Source organism: Microcaecilia unicolor, chromosome 1 (genome assembly GCF_901765095.1).
Source record: "Microcaecilia unicolor chromosome 1, aMicUni1.1, whole genome shotgun sequence".
NCBI classification, from domain to species: Eukaryota; Metazoa; Chordata; class Amphibia; order Gymnophiona; family Siphonopidae; genus Microcaecilia; species Microcaecilia unicolor.
This window is the reverse complement of record NC_044031.1, coordinates 563372459-563388292: the sequence shown is the minus strand read 5'-3', so window position 1 is coordinate 563388292 and position 15834 is coordinate 563372459. Positions and strand designations below refer to the sequence as shown.

Here is a 15834-nt window from a genome sequence, read left to right as displayed (position 1 = left end):
GGACTTGAGCGCTAAAACTTCATAGCTTTATAATGTATATGTATTATCTTTAGTGATATTATTTCTTGTAACTAATTTGATAGTCTATAACGCTTTTCTGTTTCAAGTGTTTAACCTTGAAAGAATAATCTTGTTTGTAAAATGAAAAACTTATATAAAAAAAATCATTATTATTATTTTTATTATTAATGCTTGAAACTTGCTTTTTGTATTACATGTATTTACTTTTGTACATAGTCACCACCATTTGCCATGCATTTTTACCAACAATGGACAAGTTTTTGGAAGCCATTGTGAAAGAACTGCACATCTTGTCTCTTCAACCAGTTGCTCAGTCCTTTCCACCTCTTCATTCAAGTAGAACATATGCCCCTGAAGTATTCCTTCACTTTTGGAAATAGATGGAAATTACATGTAAGTCTGGGCTGTATGACAGATGGAGTGAGACTATGAGACCCGTTTTCGCAATTGCCTCTGTGGCGTTCCATGCTGTGTGAGGCCTAGTGTTGTCATGTTGCAACAAAATTTCCTTCTTGTGCTTCCAAATTCTTCTCAATCATGTGTCAAAGTTTGAGTGATCCTCCAGTTGTTTTTTTATGAGATCATCAATCTTTCTCTTATGAGACTCGTTCACGGGTCATCCACTTCAGTTTTTAATCACAATTCAGCCTTTCCTAGTCCACAGTCTTTACATTTTTTGGCCCAGCAACGCAGCATCAACACAGTCATCACCATGAACACCTTACAGGTGGTGGTGAATTTTAGTTGGAGGGCCTCCTTCAACAATCGGAAATTCTCACAGCTCGTTTCTTAAATCTTGCCAAATGCTCATTGCATGATTCTGTTTCATACAGACACTTCTCACCAACTGAGGAAAAGGATGAGATAAAAAAAAAAAAGTGAGCAGATGGGTGCTGCCATCAGTTGATGAATTATGGAAGCGGAGGCATTACATTTCATGTAACCTTTGTATTTGTAGGAATCTGCAAGTCCAAAATCTTGCCGTTCACAACAAAACCGCAAATTAAAACATCATACAAAGTATGTTCATGTTTTACATTTTCATTTGAAATAGTTATCTTTTGAAATTTTGAACCATCTAGAAATTTATATAATGATTTTGGTCATGTAAAGTTATTTAAAATATTTTTACATTTTTGCCTGTTTTTGTTTTACTACAATAAATAGAACATTGATAGTTACATATAGAGGGGCATAATCTAAAGGGGCGCCCAAGTTTTCCTGACGACATCCTCGCAGGACAACACGGCGAAGGGGCGGGGAACCTGTATTATCAAAACAAGATGGGCGTCCATCTTTCATTTCGATAATATGGTCGGGGACGCCCAAATCGCGAAATTTAGGTTGACCTTAGAGATGGTCGTCCCCGATTTTCGGCGATAATGGAAACTGAGGATGCCCATCTCAGAAACGACCAAATCCAAGCCCTTTGGTTGTGGGATGAGCCAGCATTTGTAGTGCACTGGTCCCCCTGGCATGCCAAGACACCAACCGGGCACCCTAGGGGGCACTGCAGTGGACTTCAGAAATTGCTCCCAGGTGCATAGCTCCCTTACCTTGTGTGTTGAGCCCCCCAAACCTCCCCCCCCTAAAACCCACAACTGTACACCACTACCATAGCCCTTATGGGTGAAGGGGGGCACCTAGATGTGGGTACAGTGGGTTTGTGGTGGGTTTTGAAGGGCTCACATTTACCACCACAAGTGTAACAGGTAGGGGGGGGGTGGGCCTGGGTCCGCCTGCCTGAAGTGCACTGCACCCACTAAAACTGCTCCAGGGACCTGCATACTGCAGTCATGGAGCTGGGTATGATATTTGAGGCTGGCATAGAGGCTGGAAAAAGTATTAAAAAAATTTTTTTTGAGGGTGGTAGGGGGTTAGTGACCACCTCTGGTGGTCATTTAGGGCACATTTTTGTGGTTTGGTCATAAGAAAAAAAGTACAAGGTAAAAGTCGTCCAAGTGTTCGTCAGAGATGCCCTTCTTTTCGGTCGAGGACGCCCATGTGTTAGGCACACCTAAGTCCCGCCTTGGCTCCCCCTCCAACACGCCCCCGTGAACTTTGGTCGCCCCCGTGACGGAAAGCAGTTGAGGACGCCCAAAATCAGCTTTCGATTATGCCGATTTGGGCGACCCTGTGAGAAGGACACCCATCTTGTGATTTGTGTCGAAAGATGGGCGCCCTTCTCTTTCGAAAATAAGCCTGATAGTCACCTTTGGACTTTATAACATAGGACACTTCATGCTATTAAAAGGAAAGTGAGGCAAAGGCTTTACAGAGTAGCATGGAAACAACTATTTTTCTGGTGGGGAGGGGTTGTCATGGGTTTTACAAAAAAAAAAGTATATTTTAAAGCAACAAGAATTGCAGTCATTTCTAATTATAACACCAGTAGAGTGTATGGCAAAACTGGTTTTATAGGTCTTTTCTTAATCCTAAAACTTTTACTCGCTCTAACATATTGATTGGTACTTATTTATTTAAGAGGCATTTCTAATAAATGAAGTGTTGTTCTTCCCTGAAGCCCCAGAATTATGAAAAGAATAATATGCTAAAAAAAATAGCAGTAAATTAGAGCAGCCCAGCATGCTACTCCATTAGAAACTGCTGCTAGACATTTCAATAAAAATTACTTTTTTGTGCTCTGTATTAGAAATTCCACACTTTAAAGCACAGTTTAATTTACTGCAAAACATTAGAAAAGAAAAAAGGCACAATTCCTTCAAGCTAATTCATTTTTGTTTCAGAACAGACCGTCTCACTCCCTTTTCTTAACCCAGATTGTGTGGATGGGAACTAACCCCCCCCCCCCCCCCCTGTGGTGCACTAATGCCGACTCAGCCCATTCACTTTGAATGGGCTGTGTCAGCATTGCCGCACGGCTTAGTGAACAGGGAGGTATGACTCTTAAACTAAGAATAAAATATCTTTATAAAAATATAGGTATTTTTATAAAAGAAATTAAAGCATGAAATTATGGTGACTGGCTTGCAAATGATGAAGGCAGTACCTGTGTAATTTTTAGGTTTCTTAGTAGTAGTATTTTTAGAGTTTGAAGGGGGAAGAAGCATTGCTCTTTTTGTTGGCTGTAATTGCATCTCTGACTATGGCAGAAAAACAAAGGATCAGAATACCTAATTCATTTTTAATGCTTGCTCTTTCATAGTAACATAGTAAATGACGGCAGAAAAAGATCTGCATGGTCCATGGTCTATCAGTGTTTCAAAATTCCTCTTCCTTCTTGCCCCCTCTCCTCCATTCATCCTTTGTACATCTGTTCTTCTTTTATTCTGGCATATAATCAGTATATGTACATACTTCATCAAGGCATTAAGCCGGTGCTTTTTTACCCAGTCCTCAGGGCACACACAGCCAGTCAGGTTTTCAGGATATCTAAAATAAGTTTCTATAAGATAGATTTTCATGCACTGCCTCCATGGTATGCAAATTTGTCTCATGCTTATTCATTGTGGATATCCTGAAAACCTCACAGACTTATTGTGCCCTGAGGACTGGGTTGAGAAGTATTGATGTAAGGAATGGACAAGGTTCATAGTATTTTCCAAGGTTTGGCTTCTCTGTGGTAAAGTTAAAAATAAGGGTAAATATTAAATAGGTCCTCCACCAAATGTGTAGCTTTATATGCAAGTACTTCCTGCGACTGCTAGAGACTTTCAAAGGAAAAGGCCTCGAGAAACCCCATGACACAAAATGAAAGTCACTCGGGGTTGGACTTCCTCATCATCGGCCAGAAAAACCTCAAAATTCTGTTATCAGAAAGCTAAATAGTTATGTTAAACAAACTTAGCTTGATTGGAAGTAGATCTCTGTGTACTCTTTGAGCATTTATTTACCCTGATCTGAATGCTTTAGGTGCCTCACCTCGATTGTTTGTAAAGTTAAAAATAAGCTATATTATGTCAAAAGCATTAATAAACAACTAAGGATCTGGTGTAAAGAAGGAGCTTGGAATATGTTTAGGGCTGATGCTCTGTAGAACAATAAAATACTATGTTCTATAGTGAAATCTACATCTGTCACCACATGAGTGATTCAGAAAAGAGTCTAAACTATATGACAGAGGTTGCTAATTGAAACAATTTGTCTACCCTAACAAGCAAATGAAATTAGTAGAGACAAACATAAAAATAGGAGTCTCACAAGACTACCTGTGACAGTGAAAATAAGGAAAGCAGTGTGTTAGGTAGAAAGAAGGCAAGTCAGAGAAGTATCTCAAAGGCTCTATATACATGTTCATAGCTTTGGCTCTTTAGCAACAGATTGCGCTACAGTTTTTTTTCCCATGCACGTCATATTCAGAGCAGCCCACTGGGTATACGGTTGTTCACTACATGCATTAATTGGTTATAATTCTTTTGATCTATATAATTCTATATACAGTAAGGACTCTGAAGAATGCTTGATTGCCAAAACACCGCCCACGTAGGGTCCATCTGTACAGCATATGTTAATAGAAATGTGATTATGCATCTTCTGGATTACTACATGCATTGGCACGCATTTTTCATTTTTTCATCATACATTTGTGAATAAATTTATTGTCAACCTGGAACAATGTTCTCTTGACATTTCCACTCTTCTTGTTTTCGGTTGATTTGTTTGTGGAAGTGTTGTTTTTCTTTTCTTTTCTTTTCTTGTTTGAGTTTTTTTTTTTTTGGACCATTGTTTTGGTAAGAAAATTTAAAGCTTGCTGACCATGATGGTTGAGACAGATCTAGATGCACCATGTACAGAATACTGGGTAAAGCTATTCGGCTGGTTGGGATATGATTTAAGATATTACAAGAGCTCATACAATTCTGTAAGTCCATTGAGAAGTCTGTTCATTCAATATTTGTAGATGGGCATGATTCTAAAGACTGGAGACGGTTAGGTTTTGTTCCTCTTCATAAAAGTGGTAATAATGGATGATAAAGGGGCTCATTTTCAAAGCACTTAGACTTATAAAGTTCTGTAGGTTACTATGGAACTTTTTAAGTCTAAGTGTTTTGAAAATACACCTAAATGTCTCTGATATTACTTCTAAACCTTAACATTTAATATGATGAAATATTTACAAAAGTAGTAGATATAGAGAACTAAAAAAGGGATAAGTAGGAAAGGGCTCAAGGTAAATAAGTCAATTATAGATCAGTTGCTAGAGATTCTGTTAAAGGAAATTCTGTGGAATTATCTGAAGTCATATATGCTTACCAAAAGGAAATTGTTGGACAAATTAGATCAATTCCTTTTATTTCGTAACCAAAGAATTTGATCATGGTTGAGTACTAGATGTGGTATGGTTGGATTTTAGCAAAACTGTTCATACTATCCCATATAAAAAGCTTAAAAATAAAGCACCCAGGGGGTAGAGACAAGCATGGTGGATTGGATTAAATAGAAACTTTTTCATCAGTTTGTTGGTAAATGGAATTCACTCAGAAAAAAAATAAAGGTGATTAGTGTAATTCCTCAGGAATTAATCATGAACAGGTTCTCTTCATTGTCTGTGAGTAATGGTTTAGTGGGAAAATTCTTCCTTTTTGCAGATGACACTAAGATCTGCAAACCAGAATGAGAAGTAATGTGTAAAAGCCTGCTGGGTGATCAAGTGCTTAGCAGTTAAGGTTTAACTTAAAAAGTCCAGAATTTTGCATTTGTGATGCAGCAGTTCAATTAGGTATTAAATAATGAGGGAAGTGATACTGATGTGTATTAACTGGAAGAGATACCTCAGGGGTTGATAGCTGCTGATCTGAAAATAGTAGATTTTATCACTCTCATAAGGGGATGGCCAAAGCCATAACCAATAGGGGAAAAAATGTGATAATTCTTTGTACAAGTCAAAGGTAAGACCAAGGCTGCTTTAACCACCTATGGGGTCCTGAGAAAAGTGTTGTGGATGCCCCCCCCCCCCTGCAGCCCAGCAGCCCTTTAGTCCCCTGCTAACCAAGCCACTTTCTGACCTAATAAAAATAACAAGCATAAATGTGTGGAGCCACTGTCTAGGTAACACCATTGATGGCTGCTGGTTCTACCCCTCACAAACAGGAAGCCCACATCAGAAGGGGGCAGAACCATCAACAGTGTAGCCTAGTTAGCAGCTTCACACTTTGTACTGTCTTCTTCTTTTGGGGGGGGGGGGGGGGGCTGGAAGCAGTGGTGGTAGGAGGAAGGAAGGAAGATGCTGGACCAGAGTGCAAAGATGCTATTGGTGGTTCATTCTAAACAGTGAAAATGAAGGCCAATGAGTGAGGTTTTTCTCGTGCATTTGGAATATAAAATTGGCATGGTGATGAAGGGACTGAGGCTGCCCTATTGACTAGTAATGCCTTCAAGTGAAACTAAACATGGATTTCTATATCATGAGTGATGTATTACATATTGTCAGCTTTATTATTTCAAGCATTTGACAACATGCAGATCTATAGAAATAATTCAGCAGTATTTAAAGGACCCCTCAAGGCAGTGTCTCATAACTTAAACCTGATCTGACACAAGTCTGCTATAAAAATAACCACCTCAACACACTTCAGATCCTGCAAAATCTCTAAAACCCCATCTGCTATTGCACAGATGGGTTGAAAAATATACTTTGAACCTTACCATCTCATAATAGTACTAACTCCCAGAACTCAAAGAGCAGCAATCTTATTCACGCAGAGACAGAACTGCAAGTATTACACTGTGCCCTAAAACACCAGTACACTGCCTAGTGAGAAAATAGAACAACCCGGAACTGCTTCATATCTGTACGCATAAACTACATTCTAGCACAAAGGTAGGCCATATGCGGCCCCGTCATTACATTTTATGTGGCCTGCGAGACCACGAGAAGTATGCATAAAAAACGGCCCATACAAACATCATTAACCAGGGTTTTGTTGTCAGTGGAACTGTTGAAAGAAACAGTGGGACAAGACTTGTTTGACAGTATTAGCAATTGTTTGGAAAGACAGACCATTCTTGTAACAACTTATGTTCTTTCATTCATCAGTGAATTATATGGTGCATTTGTTAATTTCTGTTGTGGCCGGCTAGGGATAGTATCGATATTCATGTGATCCTCTGTATATAAAAGTTTCCCACCCATATGCTAACAGAACATTGCACCTTAGTAGAAAACACAAAACACAGATAGACCCTCAACAAATATGAAAAAAGCACCACAGATAGAGAGTTTAAGGTAAAAGATTGAACTAGAACTTCAGAAAGTCAGATTCTGCATATACAGCAAACAAAGAAGTAGAAACTGAAATGCAAGATATCAAAGATAGACTAGAATATTCATTTATATACTGCCTTTATCCAAGGCGGAAAGGACAAAAAAAACCATATGTAATAAAAGCACAAAGTCAAATTCAAACAATGAAAGAACCATATGTAGCAGCAAAATCTAAGTGTAAGGTGAGTCTATGAGTTCATAAAGCAAAAGATGTTCATTTCCAAAAGATAACATTCCAATTAACAAATTTAAAATAAAATACATTTTTTAAACCTTTGTTGTCTGAGCATTTTCATTTTTTTCCATTCGCAGTGTCTCTTTTTTGCTTTTTCTGTTTTTTTTCCCCTGTCTTTGCAGGGTCTCCTGTTCATTTCTTTTCTCTCAACAACCACCATCCATCTTCCCTCTGCCATCCATCTTCATCCTATCCAGCATCTCCCTTCTATATCCCCTGTCCCTATCATTCTCCCAGGTTGAGCATCTGCTCTTTCGATATCCCTATTTGACTTCTTTTCCAGCATTGCCCTTCTAGGTCCCCCTCTCTCTCCCCTCCCGCCATTCTCCAGCACCATCCCTCCTCTTTTATACTAGCAAGCTGAAGACAGATGGGACAAATTTTAAACTTTCAGATGACATGCCTTGGATCTAAAACTGATATTGACTGGATAAATGTCACCAGGGCATGCTAGGGGGGTTAAGTTTGTAGATGAAATGAATGAATGCTTTATGGAGGGGCTGCTTCAGCAACCAACAAGATGGGGAAAGGTTGGGGGGGGGGGGGGGGAGGTGGGGGATGCATTGGGAGGAGGCACAGTAGTAGCAAGCTAGGAACACCACTGGAGCTAAAAGAATATCCTTCAGAAAACAGGAGGATGCAATTGAAAATAATAGAAAACAGCATAAGGATTGCAAGTCAAATGCAAAGCACTGATATAGAAGGCAAAGAGAGGCTTTGAAAAGAAGATTGCCTTGGAGGCAAAAACACATAGGGGGGCATTTTCAATATGATGTTTAAGTCAGATTTGGGCCAGTTTGTGAAAAATGTCAGTAGTGTTACTTCACCTGCATTTATCAAAATTAGTTGATTTTGACAGGTGACACACCCACTTCCAAATGTTCAGTCAATCAGAAATGAGGACATGCCCAAGCCATGCCCAGTCCCCTCCCCCTTAGATGATGTCACTGGATATGGCATTTTGACTGCCCAAATGCCTATTTTGCATAACCCCCCCTTCCCCACCTTATTTGCATAGCCCCTCCCTAAACTCAACCCCTTTTTGCAGTCCCACCACAAACCCTGCCCCTTTTGGTGATGTCATGCAAGTGACATCACAACCATGTCCCTTTTTTAAAATGGTGGCCACTACTGTATGTTTCACATCACTTCCTGTTTCTACTACTAGCTACCATCTTGGATAGGGTCATGTGACAGAAAGTGATGTTAAAAAAAAACCCCAAACACTGCCCCCTACAGCCTCGGCATAATTTAGTTGTGCATGCTCAGCTTAACCTTTTTTTCTCACAGGAAAGAAAATAGACATTTTTGTTTTCTTTTTCTTAAGTCTTTTTCTTTCAAAAGGATACCTTGTGTTTACTTTTAAAGCTGTTTTTACTGAATGATAGCCATTTTAGGTTTCAAAAGAATAGACTGACCATTGTCCTCCTCCTTGCTTTTAGCTTACATAAGAAGCCATAGGGGTCTGACTGGTTAGGCTTTCAGATCTGTTCACACAGGGGCAGAAGCCCATGGGCTGTGCCTGCAAGAGCTGGCCTCCCTCCTGTTTTCAAGAGACAACTGTGTGAGATTGTGCCCTGCAGCATGGGCGTGCACACTCACACACAGCCGTATCCTGGTCTGTGAATTCTACAACACAGGGATAGTATGAGCAGAAAAAGTGTTTTTTTTTATACAGGGTTGCCTGTGTAAGATCAAACTGCCTATAGCCGAGCTAATTGTTTCTTCAACACCTCCAAAAGGAAATCCCCTTTCCAACTCATCTGTCAAGACAGAGCGCTGCTGCTTTGTGTGACAGACACTCCCCCTCCTGTTTTCGAGACCTCTGTGTGAGCTCATATCAGGCTTCCAGACTTCACACTGCCAAAGGCCCGTTCACCCAAATTTAAAAAAGAAATTCCCCTGAATACACCGTGTCGTCTTGCACTCTTATAGACAACGATGCGGCGTGCATCACCTGGAAGCCCATGAAGGAACTTTGTTCACCACCAGGTAACACTAACAACTTCATAGCCTCTTTTACAATGGCACTTGCCCAGCTAGAGCTGTACAGGGTTCTTGACCCTTAAGAGCGCTGCCTTTATCACGATACAGACTCTGTGATTTTTGTAAGTAAGGCAGGTGAGTGAGATCCTCCTTTGGGTGACTATGTGAATTAACGATTGAGATTCCTATGGGCTCATTTTCGAAAGAGAAGGGCGCCCATCTTTCGACACAAATCGGGAGATTGGCGTCCTTCTCCCAGGGTCGCCCAAATCGGCATAATCGAAAGCTAATTTTGGGCGTCCTCAACTGCTTTCCATCGCGGGGACAACCAAAGTTCATGGGGGCATGTCAGAAGCATAGCAAAGGCGGGACTGGGGCATTCTTAACACATGGGCGTCTTTTTCTTTAGTCCTGCCAGACCAGACCTCAACCATGGAAAGCAGTCAAGAGTTCTCAGTTTGACAAATTCAGAAACCTAACAAAGAGTATGTTGTAGGCCACTATGAAGTTAGTCTTTTCCTTGGTGTACAGAATTATTATCCCTGGGTTAGTGACCATGATTTTGATTGCACCAGGTTTTGCTTTGGGGGTGAATTGAAAACCCAAAATGTAATATTCCTTGTCATCTATACCAGACCAGTCCAGACTAATGGGTTGTGTCCATCTATGAAAAGAAGGAGACAGAGAAAATAGTTCCAAGTAAACCGCCCCTTAAGGGTATGGTGAAGCCTAGAATGTTCAGTATTTTCTCTGTCTTCTAGCGGATGGTGGGCAGATCGTTCAGCAGCTCTGGATTGCTGGCTGGTAGCTCCTGTCCCAGATTCTTCTGGTGACAGTGGAGCCAGGGGTGTGCTGAAAGCTGTGTTGGGGCTAGTTTTAGATGATACTCAGTGGTCCTGAGTTCCTCATCTGCCAGCTAGGGTGATGATAAGTGATCCTGGTTCCCTCCCCTACCTCCCCTGGCTGTCTTTCTAGCAGGATGATGGTTGATTGTGGCATGGAGTAACTTGTCTCCCCTGTGGGGTTCTTGTCTTCTGTGGTGATAGGTATATCTGAATTTCTGCCTCTGAGGTAAGCCTTTATTTATTCCTGTCACTAGTGAAGAAGGTTGTTTAAAAAAAAAAAAGAAGAAACTTTGTTTTTCCTTCTCTCTCTTGCCTGTCACCTGATTTTTTTTTTAGTTCCTTCTTCTCGGGGCCTCCTTTCTTTTTGGCGGGTGCTGTACTTGCGTTTGGCTTCGCTTCTCTGCTCTCTCAGGTTTTGTTGAGCTATTTTTTTCCCTCACAGTGTTTTCGCTGTTTCTCGCCTTTGGCAACGTATTCTAGTGGGCCACTTGCGAAGTTTCTTTGCATTTATCTGGCCGACGTCTGATTCTGATCGTGGACCCTTCCGAGCTTGTACCAGTTGCTTCAATTTTTTGTGGGGCACGGCTCGTGTCTGGATCACAAAACTCAGTTGTTTTTCTCCTCTTCACGGTCCTAGTCGGCAGCTGGTTCAGAGGGCGGCCCTGTTGCTGGACATTTGAACCTTTGCAGTTCGGAGGTCTTAGTCTGCTGTTTCCAGAGTGGGGGAAGTCTCTCTGGCTCTGTTTGGCTGCAGGCTTGGTCTTTTTAGTCCAGGGCCATTTTTTCTTTCCTGTCAGCCTTGCGCGGCCGTTGGTCAGTTCCTTTTTAGACCATCCGGTCTCTGCTGCTTCAGGCATCTTGCTTGAGACACCCCTGCTATTTGATTCTTGTTTTGGCAGAAGTTTTTCCTGCCTTCCTTAGGAAGGTTCTGGTTCTTTCGCCCCATGGATCCCTCCTGTCTGCTCTGGTTTGTCTGCAGGGTACTTTCCTTCTGGCGATGGTCTGAGTTGCCCTTGGTGTGCAACTGCTAGCTCATATCCCTCTTCTGAGTACCCTCGGGAGTGCCACTCTTGCCAATTTTTTTGCTTGGACTCAGTTCAGTGTCTCTTTACGGGAATGTGCCTTTTTAGGACTAGTTTGCCACAGCTTTTCCTTGCTTTCCTTTGCTTTTGGGCGGGAAGTTTCGCCTGGCACAGGTGGATTTTGCCTTTTCTAGTTTCAGGCGCCTCCTGGCACATTTGGCACTCCTTCCTTTTTCTGTAAGGGGCGCAATTCTTTCCTGCTGAGGAGATCTATTGCCGTGCATCTGGATTATCACCTCTTAGCTCTGCACTTTTCTCTACTTTTCTGCAGGGAAGTGGCTGTGTTCTGGGTCTGGAGTTCGACTCTCCCTTAGCTGTTTTTTCCTCTGTTTGGTGTAAGTGGCAAGCTTCCTCTTTGTTCCTGGCCTGGCGAGAGTTGTTTCTTCCTCACTGCCTTACGGCTGCCCTTCCTATGGTCTGAGGATTCCAGATCTGTGGTGCTTACCTCCCTCTTGGCGGGAGTTTTTTCTTTACATTGACTGCTGCTCCATTTCGGTTGGTAGGAGGGCGGTCATTGTTGCTCAGAGATCACTTGGAGACTGAGAGTGTCTCTTAGGGCACAGGGCCTTCTCTTCTTGTAGTTTTAGTCCCTCTGGGCCAGGGGAATGCAGCACCAGGTCTGCATTTCCACAAGTTGTGCTCCTTTATTGTTGGCCTCCTGGCAGCACCTTCTTCTCTGGCTGTTCCCCGGTGCTCCATCTATGCATTTTGCATGTTGAGCACAGCTCCATCACTCCATGTTGAGCACAGCTCCATCGCTGCATGTTGAGCACAGCTCCGTCGCTCCATGTTGAGCACAGCTCCGTCGCTCCATGTTGAGCACTTCTCCGCTGCATGTTAAGCACAGCTTCATGTCTCTATTTTGAGCACAGCTCCATCACTCTATGTTGAGCGCAGCTCTATCGCTGCATGTTGAGCGCAGCTCCATCGTTGCATGTTGAGCGCAGCTCCATCGCTGTATGTTGAGCACAGCTTCATTGTTCCATGCAGTTCCACCGTTCCGTGTTGGGCACGGCTCCATCGCTGCATGGTGGGCACATTTCCACAGTTCCAGATTGGCTTTAGCTCCATCCCTGTATGTTCAGCACAGCTCTATCATGGCATGTTGAGTGAAGTTCCTTCGCTGCATATTCGGCAACCTTTCATCTCTGCATGTTGAACGCAGCTCCATTGTCGCATATTGAGTGTAGTTCTTCCTCTGCAGGTCTCAGTGTGGGGTGCAGTGCTGTGTCTGCGTGTAGAACACTGCTCTGTATCTGCCTGTGGAACGCAGCTCCTTGTCTATGTGTAGTGTGCAGCTCCCTCTCTACATATGGAATGCAGCTGCATGTCTGTGTGTGGAGTGCAGCTCCACCTCTGTGTGTTTAGCGCAACTCTTCTCTGCAGATTGGGCACAGTTCCAGGGCGGTATGTGGAGCACAGCTCTGTGACTGCAGGTGCTGCACAGTTTCATGTCTGCATAGGAAGTATAGCTCCTTGTTGGCATGTGGAGCGCTGCTCCTTGCCAGCATCTGGAGCGCAGTTCCTTGCCAGTGTCTGGAGCGCAGTTCCTTGCCAGTGTTTGGAGCGCAGCTCCTTGTTTGCGTCTGGGGCACAGCTCCTTGTCTGCGTTTTATACACAGTTCCATCGCTACTGCAGCTTCAGTTCTGCAGGTACCTCTAACATCCAGCGCTTTCAGTGGGGCACTGCTCATCCTCTGTCACTCTCAGCTTCTTCTCTGCTTGTTCAGCGCATTTCTATCTTTGCCAAAGGTGTGCAACTCCTGTGCCCATGGTGCGTGGCTCATTTTGTGTTCTTTGAGTGCAAATCCATTTGTTCTTGTTGAAAACAGGATCCTACTGTGCCTGATGAGCATCTTCGTTTCTGTCCTGTGAGCACAATTCAGTCTCTGACTGTGGAGCGTATTTTCACCTCTGCCTGTTGGGCACTGTTTCACCTTGTTGGTCAACCCCAGCTCTTCTCTGCAGGTTGGATAGAGTAACTTCTCGGCAGCTGTGGCATACCACAGTTTAGATTGCTAGACAAGGCTGCCTTGTCTCCTGTTAGCTACCTTTCCTGTGGCACCTTTTCTTGCCTTAGCCTCTTGGTGGCTGGCGGAAAGCTTCTCCATTGCTGGAGTTTGAATTTGTCTTTGCTCCTTTTGTGACTTCTTGGCACCTTGGAGGTCTTTTCTCCACAGTGTGGCTCTTGACTCTCTTTCTTTTTGTCTCCTTTTGTTCTCTTGGCTCTGTTCTTTCATCCCTAAGTCTAGAGCGAGCTGGTTTAGGGGTACCTTGGTATGCTGCTGCCCTTTTCTTTATGGTTCTCCTGGAGAGACTAGCGCTCCAGTTAGTTGGTTCTCTTGACTCTGGAGTCTCTCGTTCTATGGAGTTTGATTCTCTCTGGGCGCAGGTCTGGGTGGTTCCTGGGCCTTGCTTCCTTTCTTCTATGAAGTGTGGCGCACTGTTTGGGGTTGCGTACTCATAGTACTTGTTAGGGTTGCTTCCTCCGACCATCTTTGACTCAGGGCAGACTGGCAGGTTTGGGTTTTAGTCTATGTCCTGCCAGGGTTTGAAGAAGTGGATCCTGGTCTAGGAAAGACGGTCCTTCTCCTTGTTCCTCGGATACAACTGTTGCCTTCCTTCCAAGGGGGGTCCTTTGGCATGAGTATCTTTGCTACTTCTTTTGCTACTCTCGGGACAGGGGTACATAGTTTTTCTTTTGCTCAGGACGTTTGTTTTATGTCCTACGGCTTCATTTCCTTTTCTAGTGTCTAACTCTGTTCCATTTTGGTAGCCTGGTGGTTCGGATATTCGAATCCTTTTCTGCTGATCAGTTTTTGCTGTGTTTTTAGCTTTGCTGATTTTTCAACCTTCTGCATTCTTCTTTTCTCCCGCCCTCTTTGGGAAACTGCTTTGCTACATCCCATTAGTGTGGACTGATCTGGTATAGATGACAAGGAAGTAAAAATTATGTTCTTATCTGACAATTTTCTTTCCTTTAATCATACCAGACCAGTCCAGATGCCCTCCCTATCTAAAGTCTGTCAGAGTGTTGTTTCCTTTAGGTATCCCTGGCTGTTCCACGACGCTTCAATACGGTGGGATGTCCTACAGCACTGCCTACTTCATCTTCTCTATTCAATCTCCTGCCACTTGTTGTGCCAGCTCTGTATGACTCCTGTTACTTGGGCTACGGAGTTCTTTCCACGGATTCAGGGGTAGATCTCTATGTGCTTGGGCAAGCTTGGTATGGACCATTCCCTCCTGCTTACTTTACTGTGAGAGGAGGTTGTAGTTGCCTTCGGCTGAGCAGGAACAGTGAAGTTCTGCATATTGGTTCCAAGAGTTTGCCCGTTTGGTATTGACTGTGTTTTTTTCTAGACTTCAGGGCACCATTGCTTGGCTATTCAAAATACTGAACATTCCAGGCTGCACGATACCCTTAAGGAGTGTCTCCTTCCGCTGGTAGATGGACACATCCCATTAGTCTGGACTGGTCTGGTATGATTAAAGGAAAGAAAATTATCAGGTAAGAACATAATTTTTCTATTGCCTTCAGTATTCTAAGTTTTGATATAGGATACTGGAAAGCTAAAGGTAGCATCAGCCCCCTTATAAGGGGAAGGAAGTCAGCTCTGAGCTGTATTTTTCTGGCTCCATCTTCTGGCAGGGGGACATAACCCATTCATCTGGACTGGTCTGGCAGGACTCAAGGAAAGGAATTTTATCTGGTAAGTCCAAATTTCCCCTATGCTTATGTTCCTGGAGCATATAGTAGTTAAGAAAAACAAAAAATAGGAACTACTTATAGCATGGATCTTGTGAAAGCCATTTAATTTATTTCTTCCACAATATGGACTCTACAGAAGAGTTCCCCAGACTTCACACCAGAGTTTAAGGAAATTATTAGCATAGTAGATGATGGCAAATAAATACTGAAATAGCCTATCTATTCTTCATGGTAAAGTGATGAGGGTTGCAACTGCCACTGTGTGGTTCTTAGAAATACAAATAGGCATTTTACTGTTGTTCTGAGCTAAAGTGCTCAATGCTCGGTTTCCATCCACTTGCCATTTAGGGACCTTACTTTTTGAATTCAGCCATCATTTTGGTTTCCACTACTTCAACTGGAAAGATTTTCCAGATATCCACTACCCTTTATATGAAAACATCTTTCTTGACAAATGATGTAAACCAGTCACTGATGTCATTATATTGCACTGACTATGTTTGTTAAGGAAACAAAATGTTGTTTTTATATATTGTCATTTTTTAGGTGAACCTTGGAAGCAACCCATACTTATTCTCAGTTGTTACCAGCCCTGAAGAAATGCCCTGTTTCTGTTTGCGGCATGATGTTGATGCCCTTTTGTGGCAGCCCCATGCAGGCTGTGAGGACAACATGTGGGAACATATTGCAACATTCAATGCTTTAGGTATGGACTGAAATTTTGCTTT

General features: G+C 42.7%; 1 protein-coding gene across 1 annotated transcript in view; it reads left to right on the top strand.

The window, feature by feature from the left end:
- Positions 1-15834, top strand: part of NUDCD1 (NudC domain containing 1) — a 219090-nt gene that overhangs the window by 186178 nt on the left and 17078 nt on the right. Inside the window, exon 10 of the mRNA XM_030218074.1 lies at positions 15653-15812. Within this exon, the coding sequence (XP_030073934.1) occupies positions 15653-15812 (160 nt within the window). The remainder of the gene's footprint in view (positions 1-15652; positions 15813-15834) is intronic.